The sequence below is a fragment of the Lottia gigantea genome (genome assembly GCF_000327385.1).
Source record: "Lottia gigantea unplaced genomic scaffold LOTGIsca_37, whole genome shotgun sequence".
Classification (NCBI taxonomy): Eukaryota; Metazoa; Mollusca; class Gastropoda; family Lottiidae; genus Lottia; species Lottia gigantea.
This window is the reverse complement of record NW_008709259.1, coordinates 1,161,624-1,178,712: the sequence shown is the minus strand read 5'-3', so window position 1 is coordinate 1,178,712 and position 17,089 is coordinate 1,161,624. Positions and strand designations below refer to the sequence as shown.

Sequence of the window (17,089 nt, the reverse complement as noted above, 5' to 3'; positions counted from 1 at the left end):
GAATTGTTTCAAACAAAAACTGTTTCAATCAGTAATATGTTTTATTTTTTGTAAATTGTTTCACTGCCAGATGTTGAAATACTGCCATATTTTAATAACTGCCTATTGTTGTCAATATATTTATTATACTATTACTGCAATAAAACTGTAATTACTTATTACCTGTTTTTAAATTTTCTCTCCATCCATGAGTTCAAGAGAAGTTGGTAGAAAAGTTAGTAATAGTATTGTCATGGTAAAGTCAATGTGATGCAGTCAGGTAAGACGACTTGGAAAGAGCTATGAAAGTGTAATGCTCAATAAGCCCAAGAAATTGAAAAAGGAAGTGAATTTGCTCTCCTGGCAAATGAAAACATAATCAAGGTCAGTGTTAAGGCCACAAAGTTAATAAGGTAAGGTATTCAATATTAAATAGCCCCTTTATTTGCAGAGTGATTTAAGAAAATACTCTCAACATTTATCAAATGCCTGTACCATAAGTATTTTGTCAAACAATAGTAAAAAGCTGTGAATAGATGGTGTAAGGAATTTTCGATGTACGGGTCAGGGCAGGATTTTGATTCTACTGTATCTGTAATCCCACTGGATACAGTATCTTGTCTATTCACACCTTTAGTGATCATGATATAATGCCTATTGTTGTATATCTCCACACAACAACCACATCTCAAAATATGGGTCTGAAAGATGTTTAAGATGCTGAACACAGTTAGCCAACTGGGAAGAAACATTCTGATTCAAAAGCAAAAATTTTGTGGAGTGATCCAAGACTTGAAAGGTAGACTTTGCCTTCTTGGAGGGGTGTTCACACTGCCTGCTGTTTTTTCTCTGGTACAAGGTGGTGAACCCATTAGAGAAATCTACTACATGGATAGAAAATATTGATGGTAATAGGTAATCACAGAGTTTAATAAACAGATATATAAAATATAATTACAAAATACAATTGGACGGAATTGATTGTCTTCCTTCACTTCTTCAAATATAAAGTGAAAATATCATCTTTGTTGGCAGACCTTCTCTTAAACTTTTAATACTGATTAGTGTTAGTAATAGGCCTTTTTTTTTTAATACAATCTTATTCATAACCCTAAGGTACAAATATGCAAATATTGGACGGAATGTTTCAAATCAATATTAAAAATATTTGGACGGAATGTTCGAAATAAATACTTTACAATATTTAAAATAAATATTGAACATAATTAATATTTGGATCATATTGCTTATGCATACAATATTGATCTATTAATTATGAACTTTGGACTTAATATAAATACAATGTGAATTTATTTTGATAATAAACTGTAAATATTCTATTAAATGTATATTTAAATATTTGATTTATTCATATTTGATAAATATACAAAAATTGCCCCTGCCCAGAAAAATATGTGCAAGCTCACAAACTTAAAAATATTGCATAAATAAAAAATAAAATATTTTAATGAAGTTTTAGTATTGTTAATCAGCCAAGAAACCAGTGTACATTAAGCAAATAAAAATAATGCTTAGCTCTGTCTTTTAAATTAATATGTGACGTATATATTTTTTCAGGATATCTTTTATCTGATCTTACTCCAAAATCTGGTCAAACACCGAAGTATATTTTACATTTTTACGTAATTTTGATTGTATCTTAGTTTTTATGAAACAGAACACAGCAATCAAAACAAAAGTTATAGAGTTATTCTGTGAACTCATCAATTTAAATCACTTTGATGGGGTTTGATTGATCGCTACATCTACATTTGCAAGATTCAGTGTACAGGAAAATAAATGATTTCACAGCAGGATACAAAACAATTACAATAAATACAAAACATTATTAAAAATTCAATACATCAATATCACAGTTCAATTTGACAAGGCACAATATCTTTGTCATTTCAGCATAAGTTTCTGGAGTTGTCATAATATTGTCATCTCTAAAACAAACTTTTTTTGTACAATTCAAATAAAGAGCACTTTCCAGGCTTTCATTTGAAAATCTTCATATTTTGTAGGTCCGTCTTCAAAATTCCATTGTTTTTAGTATTTCAATTATTGCATTTCTGACTGACGCTTTTTAGGTTCAGTTTGGTTCACTGTCTTGTTTTCTATAAACATCAAAAAGCACTTTTTGGACGATACTTCTTTGTCTTTACTTCTTTGATTTTAAAGCTTTTTCTTTGGATCTTAGTTCTGTTTCTATTTGAGCTACCTGTTTGACCAGATCTGCTCTCTCCACTGTTAGTGTCATCAACTGTTTCCTCATGCTAGTCATCTGCTCAGGGTGGTCCGTTTCATTTATCTTCTTCAGACCCTCTCTAACTTCGCTCTCAGCTTTTAAAGTCTAAAAAAGAAATTTTCTTGAAATAATCTGCTTCAATGATATGGTTTAGAATAAATATTATAGAGTATGAATAATCATAGTTGCTTTTTTGTAACAACACCCTGTATAATATACAGAATACAACTCATGATGGAAATCAACAAAATTGACATCCATACATCAACCTATAATTAAGGTTTGTGCTAAAACAAAACTGTTTTATGAGTGATTTTTACTTTGACAGCTGTTTTTTCTGCCGAATTCATTTGCTTGTAATGAGTTAAATTGAAAATTAGTAATCAGCAAAAGTTTGTGCATCACAAGAGACAATTTTTGGTATAAAGCTTTTGAGTGAGTTATCAAAATATTTTTGAAAACTTGGCCTTGTAGGATGAAATGGAGTGTCCTATTACCTGAGAAAGAGAGATATTCAGATCATCAGCTTGTGATTGTAGTCGCATTATTTGTGTATCAAGTAGATCTTTGGGTGAAGGTATCACTGGTGTAGCTCTAGATCTTTGAGGACTGAAATTAAATGAATTTGGTCATGAGAAAGAAATAGGAATGAATACTGTAGATATTTGCTTATTCATCATCTCTACCATTCAGTAAGGTTACATCCGATTTCTGGATCTTGTCTTTTTCTTGTGTAAGTCAACTGGGCAAGGCATGCTCACTGTTTCCCAACCCTTCATGCGAATATCCTTTGGAGAGGCCAAATTGCTAATATTGTTTTATTTGGTATATTCTGTAAGTAAATACCAGTTGCCTTGTATGCCTACACTACACTGGTTCCTAAAAAGCCAAACCTTTACCTGAATCGAGGTGCTGGTGAAGAAGCTGTACTTGTTTGTCCTCTTAATTCAGCCATTCTTGAGGATATAAAATCACCAGTTGATAAAAATCCTCCTTTAGAAGATAGATATTGTCTCAGTCTGGCATTACTGGCCATGTTCTCATACCCATATACTCTCTGACTTAATCTCTGTAATAAAGAATTATATTAAGTATTACAGAAGAAGCTAATATGAAAGACAATCTGAGAAATAGATAGAACATAATAAATCAAAAAAAGTAATATAAACATACTATTGGTTTCATACCTAAAGCTTTTCCTAATACAATATTGTCAATTGTTTGCCTTTTAGAAATTGCAATCCTAATTACTTTATTAGGATTACACGTATATAGTTATTTGAAATTCAAATTTAACTGATATTGAAGCAGTGACATGTCACAGTTATTGGGTTTATATATAAAAAAAAAGAAACAAAAGTGGGTATCACTAGTATTTCCTAAACCCTCCCTCCTTATTATAGCAGCACAGATACAGAATTTATTACAACACAATTACCTGATGTGAGAAATCTACTCTAGTTGGACCATCAACTTTCATATCTATTAATTCACCAACCATATTTATCTTATCTTCTGGTGTTCTACTGCCCGTTAGTGCTTGCTCTAACACTCCTCTACCCACAGAGAGTGATGGAGTGGTGGATGAATGAGATGGAGTGAATGATGAAGAATTGGAACGAGAGAAGAACATATCTTGACATACAACTCTGAGGCACTGTAAAACAAATATTAAATTTTGTTACAATCTTGAAGCAAATTGTGAGAATCACAAACTAGAGCAATGTGTTCAATAGATTTTTAACTGCACAAACTGACACATACAGTTTTTGATTGCTCAAAATAGCTTAATCTGATTTCTTTCAACCACGATAAAGCAAATCAGCAAAACACAAATGTGCTTTACTATAATTTACGGAGATACCGTATATTTGCGTGTATAATGCACAGTTGTTTACTCATAAAATCAATAAAATGAAATTAGCTGTTGCAGAGTTGTTCCATAGATTCAGAAAGCATGCTTACTTTATAAAACTCTCGTAAGAAAAGAGTATTAGTATCATCAGTCATATCACCAATTTTAATATGAGCTAAAGAGTGGAGGACGATTATCACAAATTCACCAATAGACTCCATCCTTTCCTTTCGTATGAATAAGATATTCTTAGCATGTTCGTAGTACACAGAGTTTCTATAAGCATTTTTACTATAATTATTGTCTGGGAGATTAGAAGCCAAGAGTATAGTCACATCAGGGGTATTTAAAGATTCACGTAATAATTTCACGAGGAATACTCCAAATCTATAAATAACAAATTGACTGGCATTGATGCTGTTCACATCCACAGGTTGAAGTTTACCACCGCTTGTTAATTGAGCATCTTTGACATCTATATAAGGCTTAGAGTAATCACCTCCTGAAAACAGAAAAGATATCATGTAAATAAATATCATTTTAATACACCTCCGTCTGGATCAAAAGCTTGTATGTGACTTTGATTTGAAGTTTGTTCCAATGAGATCTATTAACATTGGGTACGGTACATAGGTAGTTTATTACGATTAACATCAGTAAAATAATTCCTCACAAAGCCAACTTGAAGCTTGATTGTGTTTTTTTTATTGTGATCTTACTTTCACTTTACAAAAACAAGGAAACATTGACTAAATCTTTACATTCCAAGTATTCATCAAAAGATGTATAAACAAATCATAAAAAAATATCACAAACCTAGTATTTTGTCACTGGGTGTAGCTGATGCCTGGTTGTCGTTCAACATGCTCTCTAAATCGTTGATCTGTTTAAATAATGGAGATGCCATCAATAAATTCACCCAATCTTGTTCTTGGTTTCCACTAGATTCAAAACTTGGTTGAACTGGGGCCGACTTGGTTATAGCTGCTGGAATGGGAGCTGACACAGGAGTGTTGAACTTTTCTTCTTCTTGTTGCCGTCGTAGTTCATCTTCCTCTTCTTGATTTGTGTCCAAAAGAGTTTGTTTCTCTACCTTGGCTACTGCAGTTTCGTGTTTACGTTTTCGTCTGGCCTCCAATTTCTCTTGTAACGATTTCTGACTACGATTTTGTTCAGCCTCAAGGTTATTGCGTATTTTCTCCATGTTCATTGAATGTTCTCGTAATAATCTTTCCCTCTCTTCTTCTGTTGTATCTGCGTTTCCAATTTCTTCTCTCTGCTTTCTGTTTCGCTCTTCCAACTGCTTTTCTTTCAGTCTTAATTTCTCTGCTTCCCTTTCTTTCTGTCTTTCTACTTCTCTCTGATGCTCTTCTTCAAGTTCTCTCTCTACCTTCCTACAAACAGATTATTACTTTCAATTGATCTTTGTCTAGTAAATCAAGAGATGCTCATCTTTAAAAATCAGCAATGTAATAAATTATCAATGCAAGTAATGTTGATAAAAGTTGGGAATGAGTCAAATGGTCAAATTCAGTTAATAACTGACTGATCATGAGCTAATTTGATTTTTGACTCTAAAACTTACTGTAATTGTTCAACCATCTTCTTTCTCCTCTCCTCTTCCCTTTCAGCATGCTCTTTCTTCTTCTTCTCCAATTCAGCTTCCATCTTTTTCACATGTTCTTGTCTGTACTTTTCAGCTTCTTCAGCCATTTGTCTGGATTCTTCTTCGTACTGTTGTTTCAACTCGTCAACTGGTGAAAATTCTTTCATGGCATCAGCCAACTCTCTGAGCTGTTTGTCTTTAATATCCAGACGTTTGTTTGTCTCTTTAATCTCCAGTTGTTTCAATGTGTCTTTCTCTGCCTGGTCAATTAGGTCTTTAGTTAGATGATCAAATTCAGCAAGCAGTTTCTATAATTGAAGTGGATTTACCATTAAGTCAGTGAGAAAAGTGAATCCTAACATTTTCTTGATCTTATATCTAGTATTTGATAGCTGTGACATTTTTTTTATTAATGATTTGCATTAAAGAAAAACGCATAAATATTTCCTCCAAAGCTTCATTTTGATAATGTTTCAAATAGTAAAATAAAGTAAAAAATACAACCAAGAATTTCATTTTTGAGGTTATCTCATTTTTGAGGTTTTAACTTTAGAAGATTTTTTGGTAGTCTATTTCAAATTTCCTGGTAGTAAAATATACGTAGATGTAATGCAGTGAACATACCTTTTGATCTTTCTCCATCTTGTTTTTCTTGACCGCCAACTCTGATTCAGATAAAGATGCGGCATTAGCTACCAGTTCTATCAATTCCTGCAGCGAAATTAATGGACAAGTTATACATCAATGTGGTAGAACAGACATATAACAGAATACTTTTCAGACTTAAAACTCCAAAGTCTTTTTCGCTTCCATGACCATTCTTTGGTATAACTACTACAATTGGCTACATTTTCTAGCTTGTATAGATACAATTGGCTACATTTTCTAGCATGAATGGATACAATTGGCGACATTTTCTAGCATGAATGGATACAATTGGCGACATTTTCTAGCATGAATGGATACAATTGGCGACATTTTCTACCATGAACGGATACAATTGGCTGCATTCTCCAGCATGAATGGATACAATTGGCGACATTTTCTAGCTTGAATGGATACAATTGGCTACATTTTCTACCATGAATGGATGCAATTGGCTATTTTCTAGCTTGAGTACTGACCTGTTCCAAAGATTCAGCAAGTTTATCTCTTTCATGTTGTCTATTTTTCTCTACTTCAGTTTTAGATTGTTTAAGAGCAGCTTCTCTTTCTCTTGCTAATTGATCTTCTAAATGAATGGCTTCTTTCATATGACGTTGACGTAAAACAGTGTATATCATATTCTCAACCTTGGAACCATCTTTACCCTGAAAATGAGCAGGATTCTAAAGATGAATTAATATAGTCCAGAATCAAATGTGAAAAAAATGCCTCAATCCCCCTACAAAAAGTGTGTACTCGAATGGCTGATCTATTGTTTTTCATATCTATAGCTGTTGTCCATTAGGTTAATATTCTGATGCATTACCTGGATACTCTTTGCTAATGTCTTGTTCTCCAAGTCTTTAGCTATTTCTTCATTAAGATGGTCTCTTTCAATCTGTTGTTTATTGAGTTCTTCAACCATTTTAAGTCTATTTTCTTCAGTAAGTTGAGCTTCTTTCACTCTACGTCTTTGAGCCAACTGGAATATTTTTGAAAAATGGTCGATTACAGAGGTGATGGAGTTTTGCAATGATGTACAAAGATGTTTTGTAGCAATTTTTCAGATTAATCTGACAGAAAGAGTAGATTTAGTTATATTCACAGAACCTGTAATTGTGCAAACAGGAAACCCAAAGGCTTTGCATTTAAATTGTGTGACAAATGCATATACAAAAAGAATTGAAATCTCACTGTCCTGCAATATTACCTTTTTGTATCTAGGATTAGTCCAATTAAAAACTCTACGCAATTTTATTTCATTCCTTAGAAGATACTGAGAGTTAAATTGACCGTTGTCATACTCACCTTCAGTTTTAGTGCCTCTGCTTGTCTGTCTTTTTCGTTCCGTAAATTATGTCTAATAGCTGCCTGATCCTCTTCATGTTTGGCCATCAATTGTCTGATTTCTTCTTCTGACAATTTGTCTCCCTTTATCAACATATCTCTTTCAAACTTCATCTGATTTATATCCAGTGCCTGGGAATAAATAATCCATGGACATTATTATAACATAACCATGGCACTTTTCTGGAATGAAAGTGGCATCTCCTGTCACCCACTAGTATTCGAGATGAATATGATAATATTTCTTACCAGTTTCTTTTCATCATCGATTTGTTCATCAACTTTCTGTAGACCTTTTTGAAACTCAGATTCCAACTCTTCTGCTAATCGGCGTTTTTCTTCACGTTGTTGATTTTCGAGAGCTTCCTGTTGTTTCATTTGTTCTTCAACTAGTTTCTGTTGATCCTTACTAAGTTTACCTGAGTTGAGCTTGTTGCTTATTTCACCAATTACATCTGCTGAATCTTCATCAGATATATTAATCTGAGAAAAATTAAGATTATTAAGATTAAAGGGATTATGTCGTCATTCTATGATTTAACTCGTCTGAATTGAGCTCAGATTTAAACACCTCCAACAACGTATCGAACCAGACAGATATTTAAAAGAAAGACCTCATGAAAACACAACAAACAATCAATCAGACATTCATCATCAAGTTTATATGCTACCCATCCCTTCTTAAAACCAATGCAATCATGTTACTTACATGTGCCTTGGTAACATGGTCTAGTTCTTCAGACACCGCTTGATCTTTAATTAACTGTTCCTTCATTCTCTTTTTAGCTGCAAGTTTGGCTAAAAGTTTATCCTTTTGTTTGTCAAGTTGTAAATCTCTCTTCAGTGCGACCTGTCTTTGATCATTCTCAAATTGAGCCAGAATTCTCTCTCTTTCTTCTGCAGCTAAGTTCATGGTCATTTCCATGATTGCTTCTTCTTGTGCTCTTCTTTTGGACTCCTAAAAACCATCAAATTAAATTAATAAAAATGTCCTTTAATGCAACACCTGTAATATTTGAAAGGGACAATACTTAACAAGAAGCAATTGTGGGAGAAGCATCATTTCAAATGTTGAGAATCACTAATATCATTATGAATTTTTCAGGGCAGTAACAGTGTGGATAATTTTATATGGAAAATATTACACCTACAAAAAACGTTTTGAGAAACGAAGCTCATGATTTTGTTCAAGCGTTTATACCTTCAAATAATTTTCCTGATCACATGGTTCTGAGATATTTTACATATTCTGTTACATAAAGCACATAAAAATAAAAGTGCATACCTCTTCTTGTTTTCTCCATTCTTTCATCAGAACCTCATCAGTCAATAAATTATCAGCATCTCTTTGTTTTTCCAACACTGCTTTAGCAAACTCTACTTCAGCTTCATTCATTCCTTTAAGATCTGCTGAACCAAGTTCTCTCCCTTGATTTGAGTTCTTCTGCTTCAATTTTTCTAACAATTTCTTTGCTGTTGTCTGGAAAATGTCGTTTTTATCTTTGGTTTTGTTTAGAATCTGGTTAATTTGGTCCTGTGTTAATCCAAGCTGTCTTAATTTGGATTCTAAATCTTCGTCATTTAGAGCTTTACCATCATCAACTTGTCTGTCACCCTTTGCAAGGTCTGTGATAAAGTTTTCTTGTTGCTTTTGAAGTGTGAGTAAATCATGTTCCATTTCATCATGAGTTTTAATCTGAAAACAGAATATTAAATAAATATTGAATGTTAAAATGATAATCATCACGAACTAACGTTGCATGGATGGAATTGAATGCAAACATATGGTAACAAACTGTTATAAATTCCAAATGCCTGATCTTGTGAGGGATTTGTTCGAACCTGCAAATTAATGAAAGCAATGGATTTGAATTTCCCATACTCTTAAGTATTGTATATTATCTTCAAAAGCTAGCCAGTAACCAAGTTAGCATACTATCGAAGGATATCAATAATAGAACAATCATTAAAGGCCATAAGCTCCATGACTACAGAACAGTTATGTTGAATTTTGTTAATGCAATAAGAAAATTTTGGGAGGGTGATGCCACTTACTCTTATATCAGGAACCATGTCTGCCGAAATTCCACCAGCTTTAGCTTCCATTATATGTTGATTGTGTAATTTTTTCTTTCCTAATCTACGTTTTTCTTCTAATCTTTGTCTTAAATTTGACAATTGCTGTTGCTTCTGTTTCTCTAAACCATCTACCAATTTAGTAAGATTGTTAGCATACTCTGTCATGATCTTCTCCTTTTCAGCTTCAGTTTTAGAGGCAGCAATCTTCTTTCGGAAAGCTTCTGCAACATCGCTTGCCATCTTTTTCTTCTTATCTTCAAACTGACTGACTGTATCGTTAATATCATTGATCTCATCGGTTTGCAATTTATTTTCCAGTTGAGCTGCTTCATATGCCTGTTTCTCGAAAAGATATTTCTCATGCTGAAGGCGTTCTTTTTCTGTCATATGATCATTGTCTTTAACTTTGGACATGTCACCAATGACAACTGTTGAAGTGTTTTGTTCAGTATTGGAACTTTGAAGTGGTTTTACTTTGATTTTCTTGTCCTTTTTGGAGTCTTTGTCTTTCTTCTTCTTCCTGTCCTTGTCATCTGAAGATTTAGAACTACTAGATGAGGAACTTGAGCTTGAACTGGAACTAGAACTTGAAGTGTGACTGATGAATGATTCATCATGACCTTGATCTTTCTTATGCATATGATGGAGGTCATAACCGCCATGTCCTGTATAGATGAGATTAAGCAGTTCTGGTGAGAGATAAAATGGTCCTCCAGATTCCAGCATGGCAATCAGCTGCCTGAGTAAAGGAATTAACTCTGGATCAGTTGAAGTAGACTTATCAGAGTCACCATAAACTCCAGAAAGATTGGAATCAAAATCACCAGCTAGAAGCACGCTGTGGGTTAAGATGGCTTTAGCTTCAATGGCACACAACTCTGATAATTGTCGGGCATATTCTAAAGAAGAATGTTCAAGATCTAGTTTTTCCATCCTAGTGCTAATTTGGTCTGCAAGCTCTGCTTGCAAACGTGTTTTGGCTTGCTTGTATCGTTGGAGAGACGTGTGTTCTGCTTCTGGATTCATAGCTCCATCAAGTTCTGCCATTCTGTCCTTATACCGTTTTTCTTCTGTTTGAAGCTTGGCAAAGAACTTCTTGATAATTTCCATGAATTTTACATGTGCCACAACATGAGATTCTTCTTGCTCATGTTCACGTTTATCACCAGTTGTGAGGATTGTAATGACTGGAGGAGGCAGTATAGAAACAAGTTCCTCCTTCGCAGCACCACGTCTTTGAGCTTCGTGTTTATTATTATCATTCAACTGATTGGCCATAGCTTCAATATCTTCAAGATATTTCTGTACTCCAGTAGTATTAATGGTATCAATGTTAAAGAGAAGTGTATGGGTCAGTTTCTGTTCTTTGGTTGTCAGATCTTGTTCTTTCTGTCTTTGGCGCCTCCAGAAACTCTTTCTGGCAATGCATTCTTCTTCTAACACTGTAACAGCTCCAGGTGGTGCCTTTTGCTTTCGGTGTCCACCAGATGATAGAGTAACTGGTAAAGTTTGTTTGGTTTCTGGATTACGTCTCACTGATATAACCGGACTAAGGTCTCCTGTTACTGGGTCTACTGCTTTACGACCAATTGTTATAGCAACTAAGCCTGAAAATGGTTAAATGAATAAATTTTGACTTATTGCATGAGGAATCAGTTACATCATACGAATTTTTCATGATTTTATTTCTCCTCAAATTTACTTAATTACAATACGTTAATGGTTTCAGTAAACCACAAATCACAACTTAATTTTCATCTTATTTTCATTAAAGGTTAAATCAGATTATAAAAATTAAAAAAAAAAATTGACCCACCATTTCCTTCAGGATCTTCCATTGTGCCACCAAGTGGAATAATTCTATCAGATTTGGTATCCCGTTCTGCTCCAAGAATTGGCACTAAATGACCTGAACCAGAAGGATCCAACATAGATGTCCCAATAAGTATTGGTAACAGTTGACCAGTTTTGATGTCTTCATACATTCCTAAACAATATAGTGTAAACAATGTTAAACAAATAAACAATTTGATGAAATATGAAGACCTTTTTGGGTGTTATTTACCATATTTGTAAGAATAAATAGCAGTTCAGTTCATTATATTCACGTAGTAAACATTAAATGTCCATTTTTTAAAACAAAAACTTTCTATTGTTGTACGGCTGATAGAAATAGGTTGCAAAAAAATTTGATTTCCAGTGGCTCAATCCTATTGGAAGGTAACATAAATATACAGGTGTTAAATGTATATGTAAAACTTTGGATTGCCTCTGGTGTTAAAAATTACCAATATAACTAATAAAAGTATAAGTGGTCCTACCTGGTGAACCGCCAGTCACTGCCAACAGTTCTACCTTTTGTCTTCTTCGTGATACATTTTGTTGATAATGTAATAAATGTCCTTTCATTCTAGATTGAGCTTTATCAAGATCTCTTATAGCTACATTTAGATTATTTTCTTCACGGCGTACATTTACTTCACCTGAAACAAGTTAAATACTCTTTAACCTTAAAGCTTAACTTTGATGGACAGGAAGAGTAACTTGATGCATTTAGCTACTTCAAGTCAAATTAAACATAATTAACACTTTGTCAAAAATCTTTTAATCTTCAAATCATTTTTCAATAATTAATGATCCGTGCATGATAAAACAATGTTATAAAAGGTATCTCACCAGATGCAAGTAGAGCATCTTTATATTCTTTTATTGCAGCAATAGCATGAAGCTCTGATGCCAAGAAGCTGGAATCCAGTAAAGTTTGGTATCCGCCACTAGAAGGCAGTACTTCTGATTCTTTAAGGTATCCACCTTGGACTCTTACTAATTTGTTGCTCAAAGAATCTACGTAGCCATCAAATGGAATGATGGGGATATTTCCTATGCCTCCAGATTTAGTTCCTCCAACAGGAACAACCGCGCCACTCTGTGGATCTAAGGTAACAGAGAGAATTGGTACTGTTAATCCACTGCTAGCGTCCACCATTATAGATCCTATCTCTATAGCAACATGTAAACCAGTAACTGGATCAATATGAACTCCCCCAATAGGTAAAAAGCTTCCAGTCTTTGGATGTATTGTCATTGCAATTATTGGAACATGCATTCCAGTAACAGGATCTGTCATTGGTTGTCCATATCTTAAACTATTTTTATTAGCCAATGGTTGTAGTTTTGTTGGTATTGGTTCACCAGAAGTAGAACATGGATAAGGTACAAATGGTATAAAAGATTCTGTGGACCTGGCTGCTTCTCCTGCAAAATAAATATACGTGACACGATTAAAAACTACTCTTGACACATCCCAGTTTCTAAACAAATATTTCAACTATGTGTATCTGTAACAGATGCCTGTTAGTGCCTAGTGTTAGAACGGTTTTCTGAAACCTCAAATTAAAGAGACAACCGACTTTTGTTCTAAAAAGTGTACTTTACAAGGCTGGAATGGGGGTAATATCAGCTGGAAATTCAATGCGAATGTAAGGATTGGTTGCTTATAGAATCAACGGTACCTTTTTTTTGTCTGCTATTGATGAATGTAAAAACTTACCTGTAGAGGAATCCACGAGTGGAACCATCTTTGATGTGATGGAATCAAAACCAAGATTTCCATTCATGGGTAATAACTGACCCGTCTCAGGATGTATGAAATAATTTGTTGGTACTTGTACAATTGTACCATCATTTAGGATCATTTCACTGTCGTTTTTAGGAATAATCAGACCAGTGACCTTGTCTACAGATATGATGTCAGAAGCTTTGATTGTCATATTCGAATCTGAAATGAGATAATTCAGAAATGAGACCTCTTTTTGTAAAATAAGACTGGCATGCCAATAGCTATGTGGGAACCACCCTACGACTTTAATCTTTTTCTTGTAATGAAATTTGCTCAAACTTTTTATGATAAATGGATTTTACGGATCACTTGCTAAAGTATAAATTCTGAACATCGGCATTCAAAATATGCAAACATTAAATACATTAACTACACATACCAAATAGTTCTTCCTTAGATAAGGGTGACCTTGAACCAGGTTTCACCAGTCTGGATCCCGTACCCTCTCCCAAAATTCCCCAAGCTGCTACTCGCCGGGATTCAGAATCAACAGCTTCAGTCATTTTTTGAAGAAGAATTGAAATTCGTCGGCTGGTATAATCCTGTTCTCTGGCATCGTCGTTATCATTCTGTTTACTGTTAGTAAAATCAGTAAGGATTCTATGAGCTTCACGAAGACAAGTCTGGTATTCAACCTGCAAATAATTACAATGAGCCTTGTTAAATTTAAATGAATTGCAGTATGGATTGTATGTTTTTAAATGAGTGCATAGAGAATATGTATGTAATTCAAAATAGCCAAAACCAGTTTTTTTATCTTGTATTGCTGGAATATTATCACACTTACTTGATGTTTCTCTCTTCCTGTTTCATCATCATTTAGTAATTCATCTTGACGATTCAAAATGGTTTCAAACTGTCGACCAATTTCTTTTCGTCTTTCCAGTTCAATGTCTAATTCTTCAAGCTTAGTTTCATAATTAGCCAGATCTTCTTTTGTGACCAATGATCTTCCTCCTTTCAAATTCATCTTGGCTGCCCAGAGGCCTTTAAGTGATTCCGATTGGTTGGCTATTCGTTGGTACATCTGTTTAACATCATCTTTGTGTTGGCCAATAGCTTGTGTGACACTGCGTGATTGTTTGGATAGTGTATCGTAAAGAGTTTTAACATTAAATGCCTCCAAGTCCAGCTGTCTGTCATAATCCCAGAAATCATCATTCTTCACATCTATTGCTCCAGCTGTAATTATAATGATTTTAGAAATGCATTCATACAAATACTGTTACTATAATTACCATTGTCCATGTAGCCAACATTGTAGTTTTCACTCTATTGGAAGCAAATATTTGCATCTTACATTTTATCAACTTATAAACCTGGTGCTTTCTGACGTAGAGATATCGTTCTTTTATGTTGAAAATGTTAAAATGTTGATAAATTATTGCATTCAACTTACCATCCAAAATGGCTGCCTGAGTAGCAACCTCGGAATCTGCTCCAGCATCTGCAATGGCCTGAATATTCCGGTGATATTTCTTCACACAGTGAACAGTCGATCCTTTACTGGCATAATCATCAAATATAAATGTTTGAGCAAATTTACGATACAGTGGGTAAAGATACAGGCTCTTGGACCAACCATATTTTCTGAACAATACCTGTAAATGGAAAACCAGAACGTTTCTTTTCTCTTTGCTGTATTTACTCATATACATTATTATACCCTTGAAACCTGCAAAGCAAATTGAGTCAGACATGTCTCTTAATCTGCCACTAAAAGTGTTACTTACCAAAGAAACGATCATAAATATCATGGCCAAGAAACCAGCAGCTAGTAAAATGAAAATTATTGACCAATCGGGTTCCTTCAAAATATCTTGACTGACAGCGATACCATTTTGAATAATATAACGTGGGGTTGATGGAAAGAATGGACCATCTTCAGTACATTGCTGATCTTGGTCCATGACTCGAATATACTGAAAATAAGAGTTGCAATGTAAAAAGATTATTAGCTATAACAAACCTACAAACTTATATACATTACAAAGTCGTAATCAACTGATCAACTGGATATAATAAATTTCATCAACGGTGGAAAGTCTGGTTTTTCAACGTAGAATAATAACCGAAATTGCAAGAAAGAAAGCCTTACCATTTTCTTATTGGAATTAGTACTAAGATAGAAGACATACACTCCAGGGTCAGTGAATTTATAGGCAAACAGTGTTGTTGATGTAGCTATCTGGGACTGAGCTTCAACCAGAGCTCTGAATCCACCATAATCAAACTGATCATTAGTGTTAAAGAGATTGTTTCTGAAAAGAATATCATTGATTAATGCAAGACATCTATGTTCTAGCTGTTATATTGATAAGGTAATTTCCAAAGAATTATTTTGTGGAAGGACCTTCAACTTTTCAACAACAATTACACTTTGAATGATATAACTTGTTGTTTTGTTTATAAAATATTAAAGAAGAGAAACGCAATTTTAAAGAAGTATTCCACTAACCTGTCATACACTGGATAATGTGTATTGCTCACACTGAAGAACATCAAATCTCCATAAAGCAAACAAACAGTAGGATTCAATACTCCAGAGAATACAGAGCTGGTTAAATTAGATGTTGCTAAAAGTCTTCGTCTAGAATAATATGATGTGTAATCAGCAGTGATATTGGTAGAATAATTTCCTTTAGTGTTTGACTCTACCATAGTCTGTACTTGGTTACTTTGTGGATTGTACACTCCCAGGAACCCAGAGCTACTCATTTCTACTATGTGAACAGCTAACTTGGCGCCATCAAATGTTTCACATTGATCTTCTGTTATGGAATTACGAGAGTTTATCACTGTTAATAAGTTCTTTGCTGGGATTTGGATCTACAATGAAAATCAAAATCAACAAAAGCTGTTCACAATAGACCAATAAAGGGATGAACAATTTTCAGCCACAAATGAATAAATGTTGGAAATTTAATGCCAAAACCCATCTAATAGTCTGGATAAAAGTTTTTTTTTTTATCTGAAATCCTCTTTAAATGCATCACATCTTGTTTTGTGAACTAGTGCTATTCACTAAGAAACAAAATTTAAAAACTGGTAAATCTATGTTATCATACTTACACTACTTTCTCCATCTTTTATATCAATATATGGAGCAAGAGGTTTCTCGGGACAAACAAAAGTGATGGTATTTCTCTGAGCTTTACGACATTCCAAGTTACACAAGGCATCCAAGTCTTCTGCTTTACACAGACATAGACCCAATGGTCCATTATATCCCTTGTAATTATTTTCTCCTTCACAGACCTAAATATTAAGGTAAACAATTAACTAATGTCAACAAATAACCATAGAGTGGTAGAGTTCCAGAAGGGTGGGCACCTGCCACCTGTAGCGAATCATATAGAAGTTATAAACTTACTACTTAATCTCACAGAATGCCCCCCAGAGACGGCCTTGTTCTCAGTCATCAGGCGTTAGCAGGCTTGAAATAGATCAATGGCACTTTCGATTTGAACTTGAATAAATCAGACATCTTGCTTGCAAAAAGTTATTTCCTTTATTAATATTGTCTCCACTTACATATTGTGAACAGTATATTTTCCATTCATTTTCATCCAGACATTGTCCATTCTGGGCTCGGTAAGTTCCTTCTAAACAAAGGTCAAATACTTTCTTACTACAGTCTTGTTGGTCTGTGGTTTCTATGTAACCTGCTGCACAGGGACATCTTCTATCACTAGGCTGAAGGAGAGG

General features: G+C 34.1%; 1 protein-coding gene across 1 annotated transcript; it reads right to left on the bottom strand.

The window, feature by feature from the left end:
• Window positions 1-4,150: 4,150 nt before the first annotated feature.
• Window positions 4,151-17,089, bottom strand: LOTGIDRAFT_121442 (hypothetical protein; the record flags this gene model as incomplete). Its single annotated transcript, XM_009059063.1, has 10 exons — window positions 4,151-4,389; window positions 4,917-5,009; window positions 10,419-10,719; window positions 10,894-11,064; window positions 11,212-11,369; window positions 12,538-13,004; window positions 15,454-15,686; window positions 16,040-16,192; window positions 16,454-16,626; window positions 16,912-17,089. Coding segments are annotated over 10 exons (2,166 nt in total), but the record flags the coding sequence as incomplete, so codon positions are not given.